At 36.8% G+C, this 27,043-nt stretch overlaps 2 protein-coding genes across 5 annotated transcripts; one reads left to right on the top strand and one right to left on the bottom strand.

The window, feature by feature from the left end:
- Positions 1 to 2,103: 2,103 nt before the first annotated feature.
- On the top strand, positions 2,104 to 6,030 carry LOC145627030 (interactor of constitutive active ROPs 4-like). Of its 4 annotated transcripts, none has more exons than XM_081679435.1 (3): positions 2,104 to 2,277; positions 4,397 to 4,465; positions 4,603 to 6,030. In XM_081679435.1, the coding sequence occupies exons 2-3, from the start codon at positions 4,452 to 4,454 to the stop codon at positions 5,750 to 5,752; spliced, it is 1,164 nt and encodes a 387-aa protein (XP_081535561.1). In that variant the 5' UTR covers positions 2,104 to 2,277; positions 4,397 to 4,451; the 3' UTR covers positions 5,753 to 6,030. The 4 variants fall into 4 exon arrangements, with proteins under 4 accessions (XP_081535561.1, XP_081535562.1, XP_081535560.1 ...); XM_081679436.1 differs by having other exon boundaries at positions 4,394 to 4,465; XM_081679434.1 differs by having other exon boundaries at positions 4,332 to 4,465.
- Positions 6,031 to 6,389: 359 nt separating this feature from the next.
- LOC145627029 (cationic amino acid transporter 8, vacuolar-like) lies at positions 6,390 to 8,626 on the bottom strand. The gene has a single exon (XM_081679433.1). The coding sequence runs from the start codon at positions 8,385 to 8,387 to the stop codon at positions 6,552 to 6,554; it is 1,836 nt and encodes a 611-aa protein (XP_081535559.1). The 5' UTR covers positions 8,388 to 8,626; the 3' UTR covers positions 6,390 to 6,551.
- Between the last annotated feature and the right edge of the window lie 18,417 nt (positions 8,627 to 27,043).

The raw sequence follows: 27,043 nt of genomic DNA, 5'->3' as shown, positions 1-27,043 counted from the left end.
AACCGGTAGGGGGTGCTCCGGATGATGAGGATTGGGATAAAATTCAAAGTTTCTTGCCTTTTCTTGAAATTTTTTATAATGCTACTTTGAAGTTGTCCGGATCCCGTTATGTGACGGGAAATACTTTTGTGGAGGAGATTTATGATATTGGGTACACAATATATGACTATGTTAATGACCCGAATGATGATGTTAAGAAAATGGCAATGCAAATGAAGTTGAAATTTGACAAGTATTGGGCAAATGTTCATAATATTAATATTTTGATGTTCATTGCATTGATTCTTGATCCTAGGAATAAGATGAAGTATACGGAGCACATTGTGCGTAATTCTTATGATGTTAGTAGTTCCTATACTTTGTGTCAACGCATTCAAGATGCATTGAATTTATTATATGAGTCTTATGCACAAAAAGTAGAGTCATCTTCTTCTAAACTTGCCTCTACAAGTCAAAGTGAAAAAGGTGGACAAGAGCAAAAAAAGGGTCTTAACAATGTATCTCGGTTAAGGGATAGTTTTGTAAGGGAAAGTGGTAATGATTCATCTTCCAAAGGAATGACCGAATTGGAAAAGTATTTAGGGGATAAATTAGAGCCTAGTGATGTAGATTTCGATATTTTGGTATGGTGGAGTGGACAAGGAAAAACATACCCAATACTTATGACTATGGCTCGTGATATTCTTGCTATTCCGGTTTCTTCCGTTGCTTCCGAGTCCGCTTTTAGCACGGGAGGACGTGTTCTAGATTCCTTTCGGACTTCTTTGAGCACAAAAATGGTAGAAGCTCTTGTTTGTGGCCAAGATTGGATGCGTAGTTCTAGTGTCCCTATTACTATAGAGGAAAATTTGCTTGAGTTGGAAAGTATGGAAGAAGAAGGTGATTTAATTAACTTTATCTATTACTTTATTTTACTATGTTATACATAATATATTTGATATGTAATTATTTTTTTGCATTATTTGGTTTTGTAGGAATTAAAGACTTGGTTTTGGAGCAACCAACAATTATTATTGATGAGACAATTGAAGTTTCGGATCTCACAAGTGAAACATGACCTCCAAGCTTATTTGATTTGCATTGTGGCTTTGTTCTATTATTGTACTTTGTAATTTGTGAGTTTGGAATTATGTAACTAATTACTTTCCCTAAACTTTAGCTTTTAATTAGTACTTTAATTATGTTAAGACATGTATTTGAATATGTTCATGCAGATTTTTACAAAATTAAAAAAGTGCAGCAGGTTTCTTATAATAGGCAGCAGGTTTTAACAAAAAAAAAATAAAAATAAAGCAGGTTTTTACAAAAAATAAAATCTGAAAATCTTGAATTACAAAAAAAATGCAGCAGGTTTTTTATTAAAATAAATTAAATTACAGCAAGGATAAATAGTTAAATACATAATATTAAGTAAAAAGTTAATTTAAAAAAAAAAGAAAAAAAGATCCGGGTACCCATGTCCCGACCCGAATAATCCGGGTACCCGAAACCCGGGTACCCGGATTATTCGGGTCGGGACATGGGACAAGCTATCAAGTACCCGAAAACCCGGGTACCCGGATTTTCGGGTACCCGAAAACCCGGGTACCCGGATTTGAACACCCCTAGTTGGCAGTTGTTTTTCTGATTTTTTTTTGTTTTGGTTTTTTTTTTTTTTATAATTTAAAAATATTTGGACCACTCAGGACTTGACACGTGTCAAGTGACCTGATATGATAAGTCATTGACTTCCGTTGACCGGTTTAGGATTGAAGAAAAAGAGGAACCTCCATAGTTCGGATTATTCTTGAATAATCCAAAGTTGGGATTATTGAAACAAAATCAATAAAAGTTGGGATTATTTTTTCTAATTTTTCCTTTTTGCTAAAAGAAAATAAACACAAAATGGTTTTTGCAATTAATCACAACGGTAGAAGTAAAACTTAAAATTGAAATCATTTACGGAGTAGAATTCAAACAGGTGCTCCCAAGTTTGAAAAACGGACAAAAAGACAAGAATAGTAGCAACGAGTGAGATACTATGCACAGTAGTAAATGTTTAGTTGATTTCCCAATAAATTTTAAATTAAATTTACCCCATTTGTCTCCTCTCCATTTCCACTCCTTTAATTCAAACACTCCCCCCCTTCTCCTCTCTCTCTTCTGTCAATTTCAACCTTTTCTTCTTCATTCTCAATTTCTTTCCTTTTTTCTGGTATCTCTTTATTATTTATCATGTCAATTTTCACTCACTCTCATTCTTCACTCATCAGAATTTAACATCACTTCATTTACCAGGTTTGTTTAATTTTTTCCCTTTTATATTATTGTTCAATGTACGAGTATTATTCTAGCTTTATTATTCGGATTTAGTTGACTCATTACTAGTTTAAATTGCATTATTAACGCTACAATGTGTTATAGAGGGAGAATGTATTAAAGATCTGTGAGAATGAAATATTTAGTGTTTGTGTTTGCATTTTGTTTTATTTGTTTGCTTTTCATTTTTCAGTTGCACTAATTTTGCTTTGTGTGCCATTTTCTATTGCCTTAAAGTTTTTTATTTATAATTTTTTTAAAGTAATTGGATCTTTGGCTTACCAATCTTTGGTTTATGGGATATTTTATTTATTTTGTTTACTAAACAACTGGTAGGTTGACCATTTTTCCTGCAGTTTGTTCTGTGAATTTCTGGTGTGACCCATGAATGTACATTTGCATGTTCACATAATTTATTTCCAAAAATGTGTTTTCCCGTAAATGTAAATTACCAAATTGAAGGAATTTTAGAGTAGTAATGGGGTTGATTTAATTTTTTTGTTTTTTCGTCAAAAAAAAAAAAAAAAAAAAACTTTTATTTTGATTTTTTATTTATTAAATTTGTTTTTTTTTTTATTAAAGAGAAGGTTAAAAAGATTAAAGGGGTACAAGATTAACTTTAATTAATTTGCGTTACTAATTATGGTAATATAATTGTTAATTGAAGGTCAATTGAATATAATTGTTAATTGTGGTGGGTCATATCATATGATTATTCATGATTAGACTTTATATGTAATCAGTAATCTAGTTGAATATGTTACTCAGCATTGCTCCCATCACAGCTCTAGTGAATCAATACAAATTCAAGCATTACAGTATATTTTCCATATTGAATAATCTCTTTTGGTTCATGTAGCGGACCCTCCTATGGGATTAAGGTTGTGATTGATTGATTGATTAATTGAATTTTGCATAATATCTTTAGTTAAGATATTTATGTTTTCCATATTGAATAATCTCTTTTGGTTCATGTAGCCGACCCCTCCTATGGAAGAGGCTGTGATTGATGGATTAATTGAATTTTGCATAATATCTTTAGTTAAGATAAAAGAGAAAATTGTAAAAGATTCTCGAGTAACTTAGAGCCTTGTAATTAATTACGTAGGGGTTTAACCATGAGACTACTTTTGGGATGGAGAAAGTATAATGTTAAGTTGTTAATCCATTCAAAAGTACGAAAGTCATTGTGCTGATTGCTGAACACCTCAAATTTAACAACTATGAGTTAAGTACTTCAATAAGCAGAAAGAGTTTCACTAAGGCATATAGTAGACCCTTCGTTGTTGCCTCGAATTAAGAAAGAGTTGTAATTTGGCTATCATGCCTTCAATTCATTAGTATAGTAGGGTGCATGCTTACCTTGGTTTGAACTTCATATAAATTAATTCATACTTGTATACTTGTGTGACTTATTTTTTTTATTGAACAACAGTTTATAGTATATTCTATTTTCGTATCATAATTTTTGTTTATTAATTTTTGTATATTCTGAATATGCTACATCAAAATGTGTTAAAAAATAAAGGCTAATGTTGCCTGAGAAAGTGAATAGAGCTTTTTCAGGTATTTTTGTTGGTTGGGTACTTGGGTTAAAAGACATCTTTTGAGGAGCAAAACTGTTAATTTATTTAAAATTTTAAAAATGTTTTTAAGATGGGTCTTTTGTTGGCTTTTGCTCTTTTAAAAAAAGTGACATTCCATTATGTAAAGAAAAGGCACTTATTATTGTATTTAATTCTGAGCATGATAAACTTTGAGTGATCTCAAGGTACTCAACTATGTCTCAAAATGTCCAAGGAACATACTGTACATTCTCGGAGATAATTGGCATTAGTGGCGGATCTTGGACCAAAAAAATAGAGGGGGTGAATGTTTTCATGTAATTCGCATGCAATTTTGTGTTGAAACTATTCCTTTCCTTGCATTGTTTGATATGAGGTGAATATTGACTGAATTGATATCATGCATTTCAATCACCTCTTTTTCCTTGTTCATGTTATTTATTCTGTTTGCATATGCTGTGTGTTTAGAGTTACAGATTTCTTGGTCCTTCCAACGATGTTTTACAATTTTGCCATTGTTGATCGTACAGCAGATTATCGATTAGGGACAGCTTTGCTCTTCTAGTTTAACTGTGCTACGTGGACGACATGCCAAGAGTGAAGTAAGATATCTAATTCTTCATGTCAAGCATTTTTAGTTGATCTAATCTAGTTCATATGTACTTTATAAACCCAGCACAACAGCAATATAGATGTAAGAGTATTAATTAATGTTTGGGGATTGTGTTTTCTTGAACAGAGGTACAGAAGGGCCTCAAAGGCCACCGCCAACTATAAAAAATCCACGACATCTTCGAACCTCCAGCTCTGATTCTGATCCTCTTCATCATCGTTCAATCACAGAAAGAAGCCCGAGGATTGGGGACTATCGTTCCCCAAGGGGAACTCAGTCAGAGCCAGTTTACCAAAAGAAACTTGGTACCCGTATTACTGATCTAGAAACTCAACTGGTACAAGCTCAGCGTGAGCTTAAGAGTCTGAAACACCAGTTATCTTCTGCTGAAGCTGCAAGGAAACAGGCCCAAGAAGAACTACATAAGAAGGGTAGCATCAAGAAGCAGGTCACAACTAGAAAAGTTGTTGGGCGAGCAAAGCCTACTGCTATTGCTGCAATCCCAAAGAATAACTCAAGGGACAAGCCCGGAGATGAAGTTCCTGAAGTCGTTGATCTAGAAACAGATGTATTTGAGGTCCCGGTGGAGAAAATGTTGGTCGAGCCCAAGACTGAGGTAAGTCACTGTTCTGTTGGGGAGGATGTGAAGGAGACCAAGTCAGAAGATTCTTCAATATCAGAACCAGAAAAGCCTTCATTATGTGATGAAGCAGTCTCAAAGAATGAGGAGATGGATCAAATCAGAGCCGAGATGGAAGAGAAAGAGAAAGAAAAACAAGTGGTAATTGAAGAAAACCAGGCACTGAAGATGCAACTAGATGAAGCAAAATCGGAGATAGATATGGCTCGAAAGAGAGAAGAAGAGATGGCATTAAAATTGAACCAACTAGGGGAAGATATTGAATTGAGCAGAGGAAAAGAATCTCAGTTAAAGGAGAAGCTAGTTGAAGCTGAAGCAGCCAAGGAATTGTTGGAGATAGAGATGAAGAAGATGAAGGTGCAAACAGAACAATGGAGAAAGGCGGCAGATGCAGCTGCTTCCGTGCTTGCTGGCGGGGCAGGGACAGGGACGAAAGGACGTATTTCTGAGAGGTGTGCTTCCATGGATAATCACTTCAACAGCATTTTTGAGCCACCACCCATCACTGGGTTCGGTGGTTACCTTGGATCACCAGGGGCAGGTGATGATCCAGATGACAGTTTTGGGGGAGGTAAGAAAAAGGGTTCTGGGATAAAGATGCTAGGGGACTTGTGGAAAAGGAAGGGCCAGAAATAAGTCTGATGCTTGTTTGTGAAGGCCCCCTTAATCTTTGTGGGTGTTAGTGTGTTACTACATTTGTGAGGGCACAATGGTTTCTTACCATTTTCTAGATTTTGTAGTTATTATAGTAAGCCTTGGAATTAGATTCATATTCGACGTTTTGTTAACTTTAAAACTATGACTTAGATATCATTGTATTGTTATCTCAAGCATTTTACATTTCGTGGAAGATTGCAGTCCTGCTCCTGCAAATCTGTCATGTTGATATTACAGTAAAAGCAATTTTAAGCAAATTGCAGGTGAATTTTTTTGGTTTAACGATCATAATATCATGTCTAACAGTTTGCAAAGCAATGCCAATAGAGGATGCAAAAAATCGTCACTTGCATATCTTGAACTTCAAGTTCCAAATTACTCTTTTGTTCATTCAAAATTAGCAGTCATTGATAATTAAAAGAAATTGTGAATGATGATTAAGCAGGTGAGAATTCTACCAATCCATGGAAGATCAGATCTAAGTATCAAACCAAAGGCCATATAAGTTTCAAAGCATAATGATTTATGAAAGTTGGCAACAAAGATATGATTAATGACGCCACCATCATGCAAGAAACAATGAGGTATTTGAATTAAGATTATTCCAAGTACAATGTAATATAAACGATCTTGATTTTAATAAAATACGTAGTGAATCAAATAAAAACTAGACATTTGAACTATAATTGCTCTAAATGATCATTCATAAAGATCACAGTACAGCTAATTGACCTCCATTATTTTTAAAATTCTAGTGAACGAATTTAAATGGTTTGCATTATAGCTTCCCTTGATTGTTACCCTCTTTTCCTTCCTCGACCTTCCTTTCCGTCAATTCATGATGAGCAACATCATAGGTAGCATGCACACCAACAAAGAGATAATATAGCAGCATTACCGCAGTACAGATGAAGAACCTTAGAAATGCCTCGTAACCCAATGATCCTATAAGAAATATATTAAATCCAATCGATAATGAGGGCAACCATGGGACTAGCGGAACCTCCCAAACCTTAGGAGTTTGCTGTTTTGGCAGTAACTGCAATGCCAAAGTTGCGACAAACCAAACAGCACCACACACAGAGTAACCAACCCAGCTATGCTTTACGTTCCATAATACTGTTAAGCCAACTGAAGAGATCATTATGAAAAACAAACATGCAAGAAATCTGTAAAGCCCTTGCTTTGGTGTAACATCTGCAACATAGTAACGTCTGACTAACAAAGCCACAGCCATAAGCATAAAAATGAAGAGTGTACTGAATGAGAAGACACTAGATAAAACATCCAAACTTGAAAAGAAGGCAATCACAGCACTGAGAATTGTCACAAGCAAAGTAGCATTGATAGGAGTTCTAGTTTTCGGATGAATTTTAGCAAACCACGGAGGAATCATATGAGATCTAGCAATTTGTGTCGTATAACGAGCTTGCCCAAGAGAACCTACGAGCAAACTCGTAGTCATCCCTTTAAGAGCAATAATAGACACCAAATACTTGGCCCATTTCATACCAATCTTCTCAAAAACAACAGTGTAAGGTGCATTTACATCAATCTCAGTATACTTCTGCATCATAGTCAATGTCAATGACATCAAACAATATATGACAGTAATAATCGACATCGATCCAACCAGCCCAATCGGGATATCCCTTGAGGGTTTCTTAGTTTCTTCAGCCATGGTAGCAACCATATCAAACCCTGTATAAGACCAGTACACAACAGCAGCAGCCTGAAACACTCCTTTAGCCCCAAATGGAAAAAATGGTGTTAAATTCTCAGTTTTCGAATGAACAAACCCAACCACAATGATGAAAACAATCACTAATGCACTCAACACAGAAGCTAACCAATTCAACAATGACGTCCGCCTAGTCCCGGACATAGCAATACCATTAGCAATTAACAGCACAATTACAGCAATAGGATCAAGCAGATTAAACCCTTCAGCAAAAGAATCAACTCGAATTCGCAAAAAATCAGAATCATTCTTAATCATACTAGCAAAATAAGAAGACCATGATCTGCCTAATCCTGCAGCACCAACAATAGCTTCAAGCAAGATATTACTAGCAGCAATAAAAGCAATAAAATCACCCAATTCAATTCTAAGAAAAGAGAAAGAACCGCCAGCAACAGGAACTTCAACAGTAAATTCAGTGTAACAAAAAACAGATAATAATGCAGAAAACCCAGAAATTGCATACGACAGTAAAATTGCTGGGCCTGCATGATTATGGGCTTCTTGACCCGTAATACTGAAAATACCCGACCCGACAACTGACCCAAAACTCATCCATATAAGATCCCACCATGTTAAACATTTGTTCATGGGATTTACACTCTCTTTCTTCAACTCAACGAGTTCGAAAGAATCAGAAGAACGACTCAATAATCTGTCTTTGAGACGTGGGAAAATCTGGGAAAGTGCAGATTTGTAATCTGAGAAAGAATTGAAGGAAGTTTCTGGGAAAAAGTCGTGTTTTTTCCATATCCAATATCTTGAATTGGGTGATGATTGTTCATCAATGGCGGCTGAAGAGGACGCCATTAGAAGTGGGGTTTTTTGAGGAGAAAGATTTGTGGGGTTTTGGGATTTGGGAATTTGACTCATATTGAAAGGAATCAAATTTTTTTATATATATAGGTTTTGATTGGACTTTTTGAGATAGAAATTTGGGAGTTTTGAAATGAGTCAAAATTTTGTGAGAAGATTATTGCCTTGTTTGGACTGTTAAAAGTCAAATTCTGGGTTGGAGACTGGTGTTTTGTGTGTGGTCGTGTTTTATTCGGCCCGTTTCACGTTTGTAACGTGGTTTTTGTATTTTGAGTTTCGTATGTTGAAGTGGTAAGTTTTTACTGCCTCCATTACATATTAGTTGTAACTTTTGCCAAAACGGAGTGCTACATATTAGTTGCAACTTTTCATTTTTTTCCTATTTTAGTAAGTTTTTTAAATGAAAGTACAAAAATACCCTTACTAAAGAACTTATAAACACATTTAACTATCTAAATCAGATTTTATTACATTCCTAATCTAACTTATTAACATAATATTTTCACCTAATTTAACTCATCTAACACATAAATTAAAAAAACAATTCAATTCCAAAAATCATTCAACTACCAAGAATATCAGAACACGAACCATCGTCGTCGCCGCCGCATCTAACCACCATTGTCCCCGTCGCTGGCTCGCTGCTGCATCCACCACCAGTCCACCACCGTCAACGCTGTCGCTGCTCATCACCATATTCAAAGTCGCCTCCTACTCCTCCAGTGTTCCTTACTCACCCCCCCCTTCTCTCTCTTTTAATAGTGTAGATCTGATGGTTTGAGGGGTAATTGGGCTAGTTTGGGGTTGTTTATGGATGGTTTGGTGTGATTCAAGGTGAGGAAGGGTAGTTTTGGTCTGGGTTGCTTTAGGGTGAGTGTGGGTAATCTTGGGGCTGATTGAGAGTGGTGGTTTTGGGGTGGTTTATGGCGAGTGTTGGTGGCTTTAGGGAGGTTCGGCTGTGAGGAGTTGGTGTCGATGTGGTTAGAGTTGAGAGGTGGTAGTTTCGAGTCGTTTGGGTTGAGAGGGGGTGATTTTGGGTTGTTCGCGTTGCGGGGGTGGTTTTAGGGTTGTAAGATGGGTGGTCGGCTTGAAATGGGTGGTTTCGGGCTGAGAGGTGATGATTTTGGGGTTGCTCGGGGTAAAAGGTGGTGGTCTTGGGGTTGCTCGGGGTAAAAGGTGGTGGTCTTAGGGTTGTTCGGGGTGCGTCTGGGTGGTTCGGCCTTAGAGCAGGTGGTTTCAGGCTGTGCGATGGGTGGTCTAAAGGTGGCTGCTGTTGAACGTTGGTTGTGGTGTGGCTGCTGTTGTCATTGTTGGTCAATTTTTTTAATTACCTCCACGTTCTCACTCCTACCCTTAATTTACTATACTTTAATTCATTAATGAACTATTATGAAATTTTGTCTTAGAATCCGTGTCAAGCTCAAAGTTGCAACTAACTTGAAACGGAGGTAGTATTTAATGATTGGAAATATTGGGATGACGACCCGGGATTATAAGATGTTGCTAAAAAAATAAAAATAAAAAAAAAAATATTGGGAGAGGATAATGGACTTTGTATCCAGCCAATATTCGAGTATTATTCAAGGCTGAATTAGTGGGTTGTTATCATTTTTTTTATAATAATAGGTTCTTAGGCCCTGTTTGATTCACCTTAATTTTGTTGAAATGAAATTATTTTTATTGAACTGAACTTATTTTTACTGAACTAAACTTAATTTTACTGAACTTAAATTATTTTTACTGAATTGAAATTATTTTTACTAATTTTCTATTATAATTCTTCTTTAAGAAAACTGAATTTTACTGAACTGAACTGAATTTTACTGAACTGAAATTATTTTTACTGAACTGAAATTAATTTTATTGAACTGAACTTATTTTTACTGAACTGAAATTATTTTTACTTAATATTATTTTTTTAAGGTGAAAAGATCAGGGCCTTATTCTTCTAATTGTCAAGCAATTATACACTAACTAGTTTTGTGCCCCGTGTCGGGTTGTTTATTACTCCGTAATATTTAAGATACATTTTAAATCTATATGTCAAATTTTAAAATATATTGATACAAAATTAGTTAGCAATTGATGAGCTTTTGTGACGATTTGCTATATAGTAGTCATGTAATGACATAAAAAAATTAAAATTTAGCAAAACATAAATTTAATAATAAAAAAAAAATTAAAAAAAAAACGTTCAAAGCCTATTGGGTTGACCCAAACCCAAAACTTTGGCAAAGGGTTGAACATTTCTTGGCCGTAACCTAAAGTTACCCTATCTGAGATGATTCATGACATGAGCCTTTTTGATAGGTCTATGTAGTAATAAAATTATATTAGATTGTAAAGTATATTATTTTAACCGATTAGTATATATATTTGATGTTTTATATTTTGAACTATTTCTTTCGCTCCAAAAATATTATGATATTTAAAATAAATTTATATAATAATTTTTTAGAATTATAATCTAAAATATTTTTTGACTAAGATTCTACTTTAATTTGTACATCTGAAATATTGGTCTTTTATCGAAAATTATAAAACTCTAAATTAACAATCTAATATCATATAACTAATAACTAAAGTTAAACTTTTAGCCAGGTCACGAGACATCGACACTTGATGTTCCAACTTTTCACCAAGTGTCGCGCCACGTTGGATAGATTTAAATAGAATTCATAAGATAAAGCAATTAGCTTAGAATTATATTTGGATAAAATTTTAGGATAAAATTGTTAGTTTAGAGTTTTATTTTCGATAAAATACCAATATTTCAGATGTACAAAAATTGAATTATAATTTTATTTTTTTAAAAAAATATTAGATTATAATTCTAAAAAATTATCATATAAATTTATTTTTTATATCATAATATTTTTTAGAGTGAAGGATTTAGTTCAAAGCGTAAAACATCCATTTATAATATATATTAATCGATTAAAATAATATACTTCACAATCTAATAAAATTTTATTACTATGTAGACCTGTCAATTAGGGTCGGGTCATGAGTCATCTCTGATTAGGTCACTTCAGGTTATGAGTCAAAAAATGTTCAAACCTTGCCCAAAGTTTTGGATTTGGGTCAACCCAACAGATTTTGAACATTTATTTTATTTAATTTATTTTTGCTAATTTTTTTTAAAATTTTTTTAATGAATTGATTCGAACATTTCCACCAACATTATAATTAGTCATTACATGCCTACTACAAAAACACATCAATTCCTAACTAATTTTGTATCAATGATATATTTTAAATTTTGATATATAGATTAAAAATTTATCTTAAAATACTATAAGTAACCCGGGCATTGCACGGGGCACAAAACTAGTATATATATAAAGAGGAGTTTTTTCCTGTGTTTTTAGAGAGCCACATAGAATTTAATTTTTTCAGCGCGCCATGTAGGATAATATATTTTAGTGGTAGCCAATTAAATAAGAGATTATTAATTTCTTTTAGAACTAAATAATTTAGATGACACGTAAGAAAAATTGGCGAATGAGATTTCCCAGTTTAAATTAATTAAATATAAAATATTATCCTTTGATATCAGGAATTTTATCTAAATATATAACAAATTTTAGCAAATATATATATATATATATATATATATATATATATATATATATATATATATATATATATATATATATATAATTCAAACAAACCGTGCATCACACGGGGTTCATCTAGTTTTATCCTAAAACTCTATCTAAATTTAACTGAAAATTAATTTCTAAACTAATTTTTTTTAATCATATGAAGTCTATTTAAACCTATCCAACGTAGGCGCAACACTTGGCAAAAAAATTAGAATGCCAAGTGTCACTGTCTCGTGGCCTAACATTTCCCGATTTAGTTTTTGTACCCCGGACATTGCCTGGGTAGTCTATTGAAGTTTAGGATAAATTTTTTTTTTTAAAAAAAAAAAAAATCTATATGCAAAATTTTAAAACATACCATTAATACTCACAGTGTTGTGCATTAGATTTAGGATATTTTGATATACAATGTTATTCAAAATTTTTACTAATGAAATAATAATTACTTGACAATCATACTTGTAAAATAAATAATACTATGTAGTACGTAATACCGCTCATCATAAAGTTGTGAGTAGTTTTGATAAAGAGTTTGAGTTATCTAGTAGCTCTTGAAGATGACGCAAGTAGCACGACCAGAGCATCTATAAGAAATCAGTTTGGAGTTGCTCCTATTTTAATATTATTGGATGATATTTCTTTTATTTTTATAATAACCGCAACTTCTTTACAAAAAATTATAAAGTACAATATAACAATCGGTTGTGAACTTTATACTATTAGTACCATTGCAACATTTGTAGTTTTTTCCAACTCACAAATTATTAAAAAAACTCAACATTTAAATTATAAACCCTCTTAGTATGAAACCTCCTTTTTACCAAAAATCTTTCGTAGCCAAGTATTACAATATTCTTCACCATATTGTCAATTATTAGTCATCTTTAGCTTAGTAACCTACCCTTTTTTTTTCTTATTTTGATTTTATTTCGTCTAAATCAAAATTATATTGCATTGACTATTGACAGGGTAGAATCGTATCCCCAAATCAAAAGTAATTCCTAACTCCTCTAACTAATGTAGATAGAGAAGTAGGGTCGAATCCATAGAGAAACGAGTCTTTCTATTCCTAATTAACTAATATAATCTAGATTATGAAGTAACCAATATGTGAATTTGAATATGAAACTAAACTACGAAGATTAAGAGTAAGGAGAAAATAATATATAAAAGGATCTAGGGCATAGGTGATGAGTGACATTTATGTCACTCTTAGGGAGTAGTTTTAGAGTAATTTTCGTGTTTATTTCATCTTATTTTCCCCTATTTTCCTTTTATTCTCTTGTTTTCTCTTTAATAAAGTTTCTAGTTTATTTTGGTAATTTTGGAGCATTTTAGTTTATTTTCTTTATTTTATTAATTTTAGTTTACTTTCGTATTTTATTTTACTTTATTTGCTTGTATAGCTTTTATTTATTTTTATTAGTTTAGTGTTACTTCTCTTTTTCTATTTTATTTTATTTAATTCCTTTTTATTTATTTTATTTTATTTGTCTCAATTTCACACTTTTATCCTCGGGTTTGTTTGTGTGTAGGCTCGAGTTCAAGGTCCAAGTCAAACACCACCAATTTCACCCCTAAACCAACATCAACCCCTGCTGTAACCACCAGCACCCACCAATTCCACTCCAACTCAGCAGCCGCACCACCACCAAGGACCACCACAGCCATTTCCCTTGCTCCCTGCACCACCGTCCACCAATGACCACCACTGCTGCCCCCTTCACAACACAAACCAGCAACCTCACCAGCCACTCAACATCCACTCACCAGCCATGCCACCTTCAACACCCCGCAATTGCAACACCAACGCACAACCCCACAACCACCAATAACAGCAACCACAATACTTTCCACCACCAATCCGCGCAGCCACGAAAACCCACAGCTCTACCACGCATCACAGCCACCACTACCCCTTGTTCTCACACCAACGCTGCAACCCAATACACAACCACAACAACCTTACGCACCCAGCCACGCACCTAAACCACCATCAACCACTAGCACCACCTACAACCAGAGCAGCCACCAGTCGCCAATCCCCTGCTCCCTCACTCAACTCCGCGCAACCTTCACCACACAAACAAGCAGCCGCAACCACCAACCAAATCAGCCCACCAATTAACCTCCTCCGTCCACCCTTCGCACCCAACAACCAGAACCCCCTGTTGCCACCAGTCCACCACAATTACTCACCCGATTCCGCTATTTTCACCCAAAAATCAGTGCAAATCACAAATTGATCAAGTTCGGGCAAACCGTTGAGGGTTCGGTCGAAGTACGAGTCAGAGACTTTTGAAGTTGTCCAAATTGAATAGGTGTGGTCGAACACACCCATGGTTCGACCGAACCAACCCCGTAGTTCGGCCGCACCAACCCATGGTTCGACCGAACCACTTCACGAGCCTCGCACATGATTTTTAATGAGGATCGAACGATTGAAGCTTGGTGATGGTCGTTGATCTTTGATTTGCGATGACGATGTGCGGTGATGATGGATTTTGATGAATGGTGAAGATGATAATTGAAGCAGCCAATTTCGAAGAGGAGGCTGGTTGTGTTTTGTGGGAATTGATTTTGGTTTTATTTTGTTTTTCTTTTATTTTTATTTCTTTTTCTTTTCCCTTTTCCTATTTTATTTCTTTCATTTTTATTTTTATTTTAGTTTCTTATTTTTACTTTTCCTTTTTAATTTATTTTATTTCCTTCTTTTTTCTATTTTTCCTAGTTTTATTTAGTATAAATACCCATTTTTGGGGAATATATTCAATAACTATCTATTCTACTCTCTAATTAGTTTTAGGTTAGGTTAGGATTAGTCTTCATTGGTAGAGAGAGAAAGTGTGGTTTTCTTCATTAATGAACTTGGATCTTGAAGAAGGAGCTTGTTCAATCCTTTGTAGACCTTCATCTTCAATTAATGAGCAATCTCTTACTCTTTCTCTTTACCTTTGTTTTTGATTTTGCTTATTTGCTTTTATTTTTCTTCTTTGCTTATTAATCATGTTGATGCTTGTTGATTTGATGATTGATATTGTTTTCAACATGATTTGTGAGTAGTCACCTAGCCAAGGGTGTGGGGATGGTGTAGTTGCTAATTGTTCATGCTTTTAATGTTGGGGTTATGTTAATGGTGATTAAAGTCTTTGCATGCTTGATATTCTTTGGTCTTTCTTGTAAGTGCACAATGTTAGTTGATCAAAGATGAGTCTTTACTAACAAGTAACGGAAGTTGACTTAGTTGAGATTCATTACTATCGATTGTTATTTAATAGTACCTCCTAGTATATGGTTCTAATGTGGAAACATAGAGGCTATGTTAGGAGAAGCCAATTGACCCCGAAAGGCGGCTAGATTGGACCCTTTACTTCGATATTCATGCATGTTTAGTTTACCATTGATATGCTACTTTGTTATTGCATGATCAAGCGTCAACTTCACCTACCCATTTCCCTTGATGCCTTAATGTTTTATTTCTTGTTTTAGCATCTTTAGACTTTAGTTTATTTATCTCCTATTCCGGACTAGCTTAATTGTCGATAACATTTGGTGGTGTTTATCCGTTCTCTGTGGTTCGACCCCTATGCTTGCCTTATACTCGTATTAGGTTTGTTTAGGTTGTATAAATAGTATTTGATCTAGGGATAGACAATTGACGACACGTTTATTCCCTTGTCAAATTGGCGCCGTTGCCGGGGACGGCTTCCATTACCGTTATGTTATCTTATTGAGACTAGTCCATTGTATATATTTTCTTTTGATTTGTTTTTGTTCTCTTTGTTTTGTTTGAGAAAAATGGCTTATATTTCTATTCCTCAATTTGATAATGAACCGTTTTGGGTGTATTTCAATAGACTTGAGGATTTCCTAGATGGTGTTAAAGGTTTAACCAAGGGTGATTATTGTGAAATCATCAATTTGGGATCAAATGAGAATTTTAGAGGAGTAGTTGATAATATGTTAAATGGTAAATTTCAAGACATGTCTTCGGATGAAGCTTGGGATTTCTATTCATGGTTAGCTAGGGATAATTATGATTGGGAGAGGGCCAATCATGAGACTTATGTTCGGGATTCTCATGCTTTTAATATTGATGCTAATTTTCATGATTTGTCTAATATGAATTCCCATGACGTGCTTGATGCTCCCCATAGTGACCATGTAATGCATGATTTCAACTCCCCTCCCTCTATAGCTCAATGTAATGAGGTACATTCTAATGATGATGAAGTGCATGTTCTTTCTTGGTGCCTTAATGTTTTATTTCTTGTTTTAGCATCTTTAGACTTTAGTTTATTTATCTCCTATTCCGGACTAGCTTAATTGTCGATAACATTTGGTGGTGTTTATCCGTTCTCTGTGGTTCGACCCCTATGCTTGCCTTATACTCGTATTAGGTTTGTTTAGGTTGTATAAATTGTATTTGATCTAGGGGTAGACAATTGACGACACGTTTATTCCCTTGTCAATAGGTTCACCAATAAATAATATTCCAGGGTAAAATATAATAATCATTCATCAAGGCATACATTAATCAGATTATAAAGGGCTTTCGCTACGTATTACAATCACACAATTAATTTATCGGTATTAAATCTCATCTTTCGAATCTCGACTTAACCATTTATAAATTAACCTGCCTATTGAAACTAGACCTAAACATTAATTCTCATCTGTCGAATCTCAAATCAATATTGTTAAACTCATGCATAAAAGATCTGCGCAAATCTAGTCACAGAGCATTAAATCAATCAATAGGAAATTAATCTAGCATTGACAATTAACAACCATAAATTACCCCTTCATATTATTTATGGATCCTCATAAACCCTAGAAATAGAACTACTCACACATAATAAAAACTAAACTAATCAAAGCAATAAAACAAGACATGATCAAAGGAATAAGATAAACAACTAAGATTAAGAGAAGAGAAATCGTTACCAAAATAAATCTGGAATTAAGAATAGATTAAGAACAAAGGTATAAGAGAGAGAAACTAATCTAAAAGGCAAGTAGAGAGAGAAAATCTAAGAAAAAATTAAGAAAGAGTAAAAGAAGGTAAAAGGAAAGATGCTAAAATCGTTTTACAGAGAAGTATTTATACTCCGTACGAATCCTAAACTAAAACAAACTTAAACGACGCTAATCATCTCCTAACAATAACACACGCCTCCGCCCGATCGGGCGCACCTTTTCTCTATCAGGTATGAATCTCGCGCCCGGCCGGACGCGTCTTCGGGCGCCGACCTTTGCTTTCCTCGCCCGGCCGGGCGCGCCTCCGGGCGCCAGCCTCTTTGGCCGGGCGGCTCTCTTGGGCCACTATTTGGACTACGATTGGGCTCCAATTCTTTGAGCCAATCTAGATTTCCTCTTCGGGTCTTAAATACTCGGTCCAAATGCCCCGGTATCACATATACCGAGCCCTTAATCACCGGTTCGATGGATCTAACCGGCCCTGGGCTATAAAAACTGGTCGTGTTTCTCCAGTGCTCGTGATTGCTCCATAATATCTCGGGAAAATGCTCCAAAAGTGAAAAACAGGGTAAATGTGTTAGCAAAGTAAGAGTGAAAAATTGACTAAGTGCATTTGAGGGGAAAAGTTACCTCATCGCTACAATTGATCATGGGGCCGAGGAAGCCCTCATGTATCCCCCGCAGCTTATCTCGCTGCTCAGCAGGGACGACCCGGGCCATGGATTCTCGCATAGCCTTTCTATCCGCCCCAGTAAGGGACTGGCCAGGCGTCTTCATATGTAGCTCCTCTGCAATATCTGTATGCGGACGCAAAGAGTTTAATGTAAGCTCAGTAAAAAAGAGAAGAGACAAAATAAAAAATCCAAAGTTACTTGGGCTGACCGTCAGAGAAGCTTGGAGGGGTAGGAAGGTTGAAAGTGAAGGGCGGAGGCGGCGCAGGTTCGTCACCCTCTTCTCCCGTCTGGCCAGGATGGTCGCCGTCCGACTGAGTGACCTCCAGCCAATCAGCTTTCTTGACTCTTTGAACGGGCGGAGTCACTTCTGGCCCGGTCGGTTTTGCCGGGGTCAACTTACCCCTATCGTCCGATTTCTCGGACCTAACATGACCCGGCAAGGCGGCCGGATCTATGGACTTGGAGGCCCCGCTATCGCTCAGCCGGGGTTGTTCTCCTTTGGACTGCTTAGAGACAGTCCGCGACGTCGTCTTAGCCGCAGAAGTGGAAGTGGTCTTGGACGCGACCGTCTTCCTTTGTTCGGACGCCTTACCGTCCTGGTCCGTCTTAGACGCAGGGGACGACTGCTTCCGTTTGGACCTGGGGGTTGGAGTGGCCAGCTGTAGAGACAAAAGTTAGTAAAAAGAGAACAAGATAATATAATTGATAGGCCGAGCCAAGTTAGGAAGAAGATCTCTTCCGTAATACATACACGGACGAGAGGAAGAAAGCTAGATGGGTTTACTTACTCCTTTAGTTTGCTCGTACAGCTTTTGGCGAGCCTTGTACCGAGCCAAGTCAATCTCGGACATGTTGACCTCCCCTTTCTGCTCCTGGTCAAGCATCTTGTACGCTTCAGCTGAAAGAGAAAAGGAAAAAGTGTTAGAAAATTCTTCAAGTTCAAATAATCTGCGTATTTTTAAGAATATGTGTCCGTGCGTCCACCTTGGGGCAGGTTCTTGTACAGGCCATAGGCGGACATAAAAGTGGGATCCCGCAGCCAGCTGGATAAAGGGACCCAGTTACTTGGAACGCGCTCAGTTTTGCCGCCCCTTTTCACCCGCTTGACTTTGAAATATTCAAGCTGGTACTCCTGGCTGGGGTGGACGGGTGGTTTATCGGGCTTGAGGTCCCCGCGTCCAAGTTGAATAGGCTCAGCATTGAACCGATTCATCCGCAAGTTAAATTCAACGTCCTTGGTTTTGATGCGGTAGAATCGGTGCTTCCAGTCACGCCACTTAGAGACGCGGTCCACCACCATCATATAGTCTCTAGTAGAGCTCAAGATGAACTAGCCGTCCGTATCCGCGTCCAACTTAGTCAGTGAGTGCATCTCACAGAAAACTGCAAAGTCTGGCTTGAAGCCTTTGCAGATGCACGTCACTGTAGACACCCATTTGTGTCTCCCCAAAACCAAACCCGGTGATGAGTGCCTTTCGCGTCGAACCATAATCGAATGAGGTGAAAGTGTGAAAAGTCTAGTGTTGCGGTTAGTTTTTGTTAAAATTCTTTCTTTCTGTTTTCGAAAACCCACTCTATTTTATGAAAACGTCCATTCCAGTTTAGTTTGGCCCATGATAAGGGTCCAATAATGGTGTAGTTGGATGGGGCTTGAAAAGACCTTTCCAACGATATATTATAAGCCAAATTCCGATGAATAATGAGGAAGTTATGGCCAAAATACTAAACTGGGCCCAAACCGGATTTTACCTACGACCCAATGATCATGAGGAGGGTCCAAAGGTTTAATCCTATTCCTAAAATAATTAGGATTGATTAGAATCTTCTATAAGTTTCTAAAATATCTTAATTAACCTTTTTTGAAAAGATAAGATTAAGGAATTTGATTTAAATATAAACTTTCCTTTTTTATAAAACTTTCCTTTTTTAAAGTCCTAATTCTATTCGAATTTAAACATGTTCAAAGACAGTCAGATATTATTTTCGTGCCTCACATTTTTTTATCCAAATTTTATATGGTTGGATAGATCTTGAAATTATATTTCCAATGATATATTATAATATTAAATCCGAGCTATAACGAAAAAGATATGAATGAGACATGAAACTTTATCCAAAACTGATACCGTCCTACTATTTCGGCTATATCTTTTTATTCTGCAAAATATTTTAACCTGATTCCAATTGGGTTGGAAAGTAGACTTCAAGAGCTTTCCAACGACATATTTTATGCCTTATTTGGACTTCTGGATCAAAAGATATGATAAAAACAAAATCCGTAAAAACTGCTGTCTACGAGTTTTATTTCGATTCGAATTTGGATTCTTTTCTTAATTCTTCGACCCTCTTTTTTCCTATAAATAGAGGTCATATCTCCCCTTTTTCAATAACCAACTCTCATCAAGATTTTCTTGATTATTCTTTCTCTTTCTCTTTTCTAAACTAGCCTTTTCTCAAATACAAAATTCCGCATTCACAAGATCTAGAAATACCTAGCCATATTCGAAGTTGCCTTCGCCCTAAACGTGAAAGGTTTTAATTTCTGAGGGTTTGGTCCCAAATCTCTATTTAAATTATTTAATTTAATTGTTTTGATTATTATTTTCCTTGAAGTTACTAACGTGTGTATTTTGTTATTAGAAAGAGGTACGAGGCATCCAAGTAAGTACTTTAATTGTTTTAATTGATATTATGATGTAGATATCATGTTTATATTGTTATTATGATATTCCTAGTATCATATCTAGGGTATTTTTAATATCAAATATGATTGTTATGATGCCTTTTATTTTCTTCCTAATATTAATTCATGTTAGTATCATGTTAGGGTTAAAGATTTGATTTTTAATGCTTAGTGACATGCTAGGGTTTGTTATTAATCTTGTTAGTATCATGCCTAGGATCTTGCTATGCTTTAATATGATTATGATTATGATTATGATTGATATTATTATTATTAATGATGTTGATTATTTATTATGTTGCTTGATACATATTATTTTATATTGTTATTTCTTGATCACCTTTTATGCATGTTTAAAGGGAATTGGTACTTGTAATCACGCTTAATAAGATAATTAATAATCTTGTTAGGGTTAATTTGATTATAATTCAAGTGATCGCCAATAATAGTTTGTTTGTGCATTAAATTCAACCAACATAGATTAAACAGGTTTAGGGTTAATCTATTGATTGCATGTTAATCAGAAAGCGCACATGAATACGATCAGAATAAAGTAGAGGCCTATTATTAGGGCAGGTTCAATCTCTTTTAGGTTGGATTTGTACCATCATCCCCGAACCCTTATTTGGTTCATGACCTTATGGAGTTGACGATCTCTTGGATCGTTAAGGGGTGTAACCTTCACCTCGTGAACGGTTTACAAGTTCCTCAAAAACTTGTTGGTGACTCTTTTGCTCTATCTTCTTCCCTTTTGGACGCCACCGTACTTTAGTGTATGATCACAGTGGGGTTCAAGCTAGTGGGATTTTAAAGGCTTGAAACTATTCCCTACAGTCACCAAGTACCCAAAAATGTTCAACCAGCTGTTTGGCATCAGCTGGAAGAGGGCTATGTCATACTCGTCCAAGATTGTGCGGACGAAAGGATGGAGGGGGAAGCGCAGTCCGACGTCTAAGGCCGCCCTGTAGACGCTAAAGGACCTTTGGCGCGGCCTCGCTTCTTCCCAAGCGGCCACGGCGCGGGACTTCCGTGGGGGCTGAATCTCGAATCCCTCCCCAAGGTGGAGGAATGCCTTGTAATCCTCAAATTTGTAGTTCAGGTAGCCCAAGGCTGTGCTACCCACTGTGCAGGCGTACGGATCCTTGAAGTTGTCAATATTGGCAACATCCTCCTCGGCCGCCTCTTCGCCCTCTACGGCCGCCGCTCCACCCTCGGCCGCATTCTCAGCTTCATCCTCTTCTCGCTGAGGAGCGCTCCCAAACTCGGAAGACAGTACTCTGTCCAGGTCGGATGCCTCCGCCGAGCTGCGGCTCCTAGAACTATGGCCGCCCCGGGGAGAGATAATGTCTTCAAGTGGCCGTTTGCCCTTATCTTTGGCACCGGCCGCCTGACTCCCAGTAGGAGGAGCTCTGCGAGGGGGCAGGTCGGACGGTTCATTAATTGAAACCCCCGTTCTTGGTCTGTCTGACCTGCCATATCGAAGATAGAGTTCTGAGGGAGTGGGGACGGACGCATCAGCGTCCGCCCGAGAAGAAGAAGGAGGCCCCTCACAGAGTAGCAACTCGGCCCCATCCATGACCGAGCTGGCATATTGGGGGAACCTCAACCCCGGATTTTGCCCGAACGTTCCCCCCATTGTAGAAGCGCCTTGAGTTCTCTGACGCTCCTCGAATGAGGAAGTTACTTCCACGGCCGAGCAGTGAGTGCCCGTGGAAGCGGTCGTAGGAGTGGTGGAAGGGGTCTCTACGTTAACATTGTTTGGGTCATAAGGAGGCCTAGGGTTTACCAGACTTTCGTCTGGATTTCTGGCCGCATGACGATCGTGCGTTTGCATCGTCCGTGCCATGTTCGACTGCAGGGACAGAGAAGAATGGGTGGATGTGAGTTGGTACGCACTAGAAATGGACCCACTCCATGAAGGAGACAACTCGTCTCCGTCCCCTCTAGACTCTGTTGAGTCACTTAAGGTTTTGAGTGATGACAAACAGCTGACTAGCTGGTTCTTGTTGGTTTTATATTATATCAACTGACATTTTGAACAGGAACAGCTATCCCAAGTACTTGAGGCAATATGAAGTCCTTTTGAATCAAAGCATTCAAGAAATCTGTATCAGAATGTTCTATCAAGGAAGGCCGTCAAGACTTGAAGATTATGAAGTCTCTTAGATTAGGATAGTTGATCTTTGTAGTCTTTATAATGTTAAGTGTGCATGGATGTTTGTACGTGAGCTATTTGTATCCCTTACTTAGAGTATTTAGTGTTGTAGAGATCAGGAAAAGTTGACCTGATCCCTAGGACATTAACAGGTCAGGAAACAGCTGCCTCGTAGCTTGTTTCATGAACCTGGACATTAGTTCAGTAAATATTTTCTGGAATATATATTTCCTATCCTTAGAAAATATTTACTAAACTAATTGATTCAGTTTATGCAAAGTTGGAGATGAATTATTTCGCATATAACTTAGAATATATTATTCTACCCATTTATGGAAAGTAGAATAATATCTTAGAATATCTCTTATTTACAAAATAAAAGATATTCTATTTACCTAAGTTATGATCTGAAAAGATCACGAAAGATTTTATCTCCCAACCTTATAAAAGCATAAACTCGATCAGAATTTCGAGTGAGCTTTTCTGAAAAAAATTCTCTATCTTTGAAAGCTCGAAATACACTCTAAGGGAAATAGTTAGTTCATCTCTTACAAACTATTTATGCACACAGTAAGAATTGTTTTGTAATTATCTCTTGTAAGCTTTGAGTGGAAGCATTTAGAGGGAAACAAAGGGTTTGTATTGAATCACTAAGAGGTTAGTGATTGGGTAGCATTTACGAGTGTGAGTGCAAGTGCTTGTGAGTTCAAGTGCGAAGTGACACCTAGAGTTAGGTGTGGGGATCACGAGTGTGATCATTTGTAATTGCTTTTGTTTTTCAGAGTTGATTAATAAAAGTAATTAGGGTAGTGGAGGACGTAGGCTCAGAGTTGAGCTAAACCTCGTTAAATCTTTGTGTTGATTATTTATTGTATTTTCTGTTTTCGCTGCAGGACCAGTTCATCACCTGGTCCCCCTACATAAATAGAAGAAAATCCAATAATTCCTAACACTGCCCTGTACTCAATTCAACCCCCCCCTTCTTGAGTACCAGCTGCACTTTCAATTGGTATCAGAGCCTCGGCTTCTTGTAAGGGTAACACCTAGAGAAGTAGATCATGAGTACTCAGGAAATGAATGCTATGGGATATGACAACAAGACACCAAAGTTCAATGGGAAGAACTATGCATGGTGGAAGAACAGAATCAAGAACATCATCATTGGCATTGATTATGAATGCTGGTTGGTTGTTAAGAATGGTCCCTTGACCATTGAGAAGTCTGATCCAGAAGGGAAGCTAGTCCCAAAGACTGAAGATGAATACATCTCCACTGATTACAAAAAGCTGGAGAAAAATGCTAAGGCTATGTCAATACTGCAACAGGCCATTGCTGAGAATGAGACAAACAGGATCTCAGCATGCACCACTGCCAAGGAGATCTGGGATACCCTCGAACTTGCCTTTGAGGGTACCAGTGAGGTAAAGAGGTCTAAAATTGATTTACTTATGTCAAAATATGAATCTTTTAATATGTTTAAGGATGAAGATATTAATACTTGTTTTGGTAGATTCATGACTATTGTAAATGATTTAAAATCTCTTGGTAAAAGCTTTACTGATGAAGATCTTGTTAGAAAGATTTTGAGAAGTTTGACAGGTGAATGGACTCCCAAGGTTACAGCCATTTATGAAGCAAAGGATCTTTCAATTCTATCAGTTGAACAGCTGATAGGTTCCCTCATGACCCATGAAATGCTGGTTGGATCTAAGTCAGAGAAGGTACCAGCAAAAGGAATTGCACTAAAGGGAACAGTCGAAGATGAGGATGATGAGATAGGAATGATGGCTAGAAGGTTTGAAAGAAGTTTCAGAAACCAGAAGGGAAAATTCATCAAGGGTAAGTTTAATAATGCATCAAATAAAAAATCTAACAACTTCTCTGCAACAGGATGCTTTAAGTGTGGTGAGAAGGGACACCTTGTGAAGAATTGTCCTCAATGGAAGGACAACCAGTCCAAGGAAGCAGACAAGATGGCCTACAAAAAGGCCATGGTTGCTGCTGTCTGGGGAGATACAGACAGTGATGAAGAGGGAGATGATTCAAGTCAGTCAGATGTATGTATGACAGCAACACTGAATCAAAATTCAGAAGAAGGTACCAGGAACAGCAGAGGAACCAGCTCAGATGTCCACTGCCTCATGGCAAAGAAGCACCCCTTGGATCAACATCAGGTAAACATTGATCAGATCAAAAAGGATATGCTCTTTTATGATAGAGAAAACTTGATGGAATGTGCTAGTAGTGCTTTAGATCAATGTTTAGAACTTGGAATTGCATATCATGATTTTAAGAGAAAGTTTAAAGAAAAGTCTAAAGAATATGATATTGCTAATTCAAGTTGTGATCTGTTGGAAAGTGTCTGTGCTAACTTGAAGCAGGAAGTAGCTGAACTAGAGATTGCTTTAGATCAAAGCAAACTTGAAATTCAGAGAATAAAATCTGATATGGGTTTGTGTGATGACAGTGATGATGAATGTGAGAAACAGTTTACAAGTTGTGTCATTAATGTGCTTGATTATAGTGGTGATGACTTGTATGACTTTGATAGTATAAAATCCAGGGCAAGTGCTCTAAATAGGTCTAAACTGTTAGAAGGATTCAACCTGTTAGTTGATGATGTAGAGGAACTATATAAAGCATATGTCCTAGTTAAGAACAACAAAAGTACTGGTTCTGAAACTGTTTCTAGTAATATGCATGATGAATGTGAAGCTAAAATTTGTAGCTTGCAGGTTGAGTTAGCCCAGCTTAGAAAGACTAATTCATGTGATTCTGTAGTTTTGCATGATTCAAATATTTCAAAATTGCAAGCTGAGCTTGAAAGAGCTAAGCTTGACTTTGAGATAGTTGTTGACCAGAATTTATCCCTGCATGAGAAAATGAACTTAAAGGACAGAGAGTTCATAGAATTTAAGAAGAGAATGGATAAAGTCCTCCAATCCCAGAACTCATTGAACCAGTTAACTTTAACTGCTAGAAACAGTGGTAGAAGGGGACTTGGTTATACTGGGAAGGGGAACAGGAGGAACTGGTCTCCCAGAGATACTACATGGTTACAGGAGTATAAGAAAGGTAAGTATGTCTTAGCAAAAGACATGCATGTGTGCTATCATTGTGGCAAGAATGGCCATAAGAAATATGAGTGTAAAGACAGGAAAAGTAGATTGGATAAAAATAAGAAAAATGTTAAGCAGATTTGGGTTAGAAAAGACTTGCTTGAATCTGTTGTTGGAAAGGGACCCAAAAAGATTTGGGTTCCTAAAGCTAATGTTTGAATTTCCTGTGCAGGCTGAAGTGAGAGACAATACCTACTGGTATTTGGACAGTGGCTGCTCAAGACACATGTCAGGGGATAGGAAACAGTTTCTCTCACTTACAGCTCATGAAGGGGGAAAGGTGACTTTTGGTGATAACAGCAAAGGTATCATTCTTGGAATTGGTAAGGTTGGTAAGTCACTTTCCCATGCTATTAGTGATGTATATTATGTTGATGGTTTACAACATAATCTCTTGAGTATTTCACAATTATGTGATAAAGGTAATAAAGTTGAGTTCAAAGACAACCTTTGTCACATAGTGAATTTGCAAACAAATGAACTTGTCTGCCAGGGATTCAGACATGAAAACGTTTACATTACTTATTTAAACCAAATCCCTGAGAACAAGTCCATCTGTTTGAATGCTGTTTCTGATAGGGACCAGTGGCTTTGGCATAAAAGGATGGGGCATGTCAGTTTTAGACTTCTTAACAAACTCAGGTCTCAAGAATTGGTGATAGGCCTGCCTAACATCAAGTTTGAAGCAGATAGAGTTTGTGAAGAATGTGCTAAAGGGAAACAGGTCAAATCCTTTTTTAAGCCAAAGAAAACTATCAGTACCAGCAGACCTCTAGAACTTATTCATATTGATTTATGTGGACCCATGAGAGTCCAAAGTAGAAATGGTTCTAGATATGTGTGTGTCATCGTTGATGATTATTCCAGATACACATGGACTCTATTTCTGTCTTCTAAAGATGAAACTTTTGATGAGTTTATTGTGTTAGTAAAGCAGGTTCAGAACAAGATCAATCATCAACTGGCTGCCATAAGATCTGATCATGGATCAGAGTTTGATAACTCTAGCTTCATAGAGTTCTGCAGGGAACATGGAGTTTCTCACAATTTCTCTGCCCCAAGAACTCCTCAACAAAATGGAGTAGTTGAGAGGAAGAACAGGACTTTGGAAGAAATGGCAAGAACAATGCTCATTGAGAGTTGTCTCCCCAAGTCTTTTTGGGCAGAAGCTGTAAATACAGCTTGTCACATGTTAAATAGGTTGATGTTAAGGCCTCAAATGAAGAAGACTCCATATGAACTACTTAGAGGAAGGAAACCAAACATAGCATACTTCAGAACCTTTGGTTGTAAGTGTTATGTGCATAATAATGGTAAGAACAGCTTGGATAAATTTGATCCAAGAAGTGATGAAGCTGTTTTCCTTGGTTATTCTTCTCACAGTAAGGCATATAAAGTATTCAATAAGAAAACCTTGTGTGTTGAAGAAAGTGCTCATGTAGTCTTTGATGAATTTAATATGTGTTGTGAGAATGTGCAGGTTGATGACTTAGA

This window comes from Chenopodium album, chromosome 4 (genome assembly GCF_948465745.1).
Source record: "Chenopodium album chromosome 4, dcCheAlbu1.1, whole genome shotgun sequence".
NCBI lineage: Eukaryota > Viridiplantae > Streptophyta > Magnoliopsida > Caryophyllales > Amaranthaceae > Chenopodium > Chenopodium album.
This window is presented reverse-complemented; position numbering and strand designations above follow the sequence as displayed.

What these genes read in the sequence shown, in the direction of transcription:
- LOC145627029 (XM_081679433.1), bottom strand. Translation starts at nt 8,387, where the DNA reads ATGAGTCAAATTCCCAAATCCCAAAACCCCACAAATCTTTCTCCTCAA.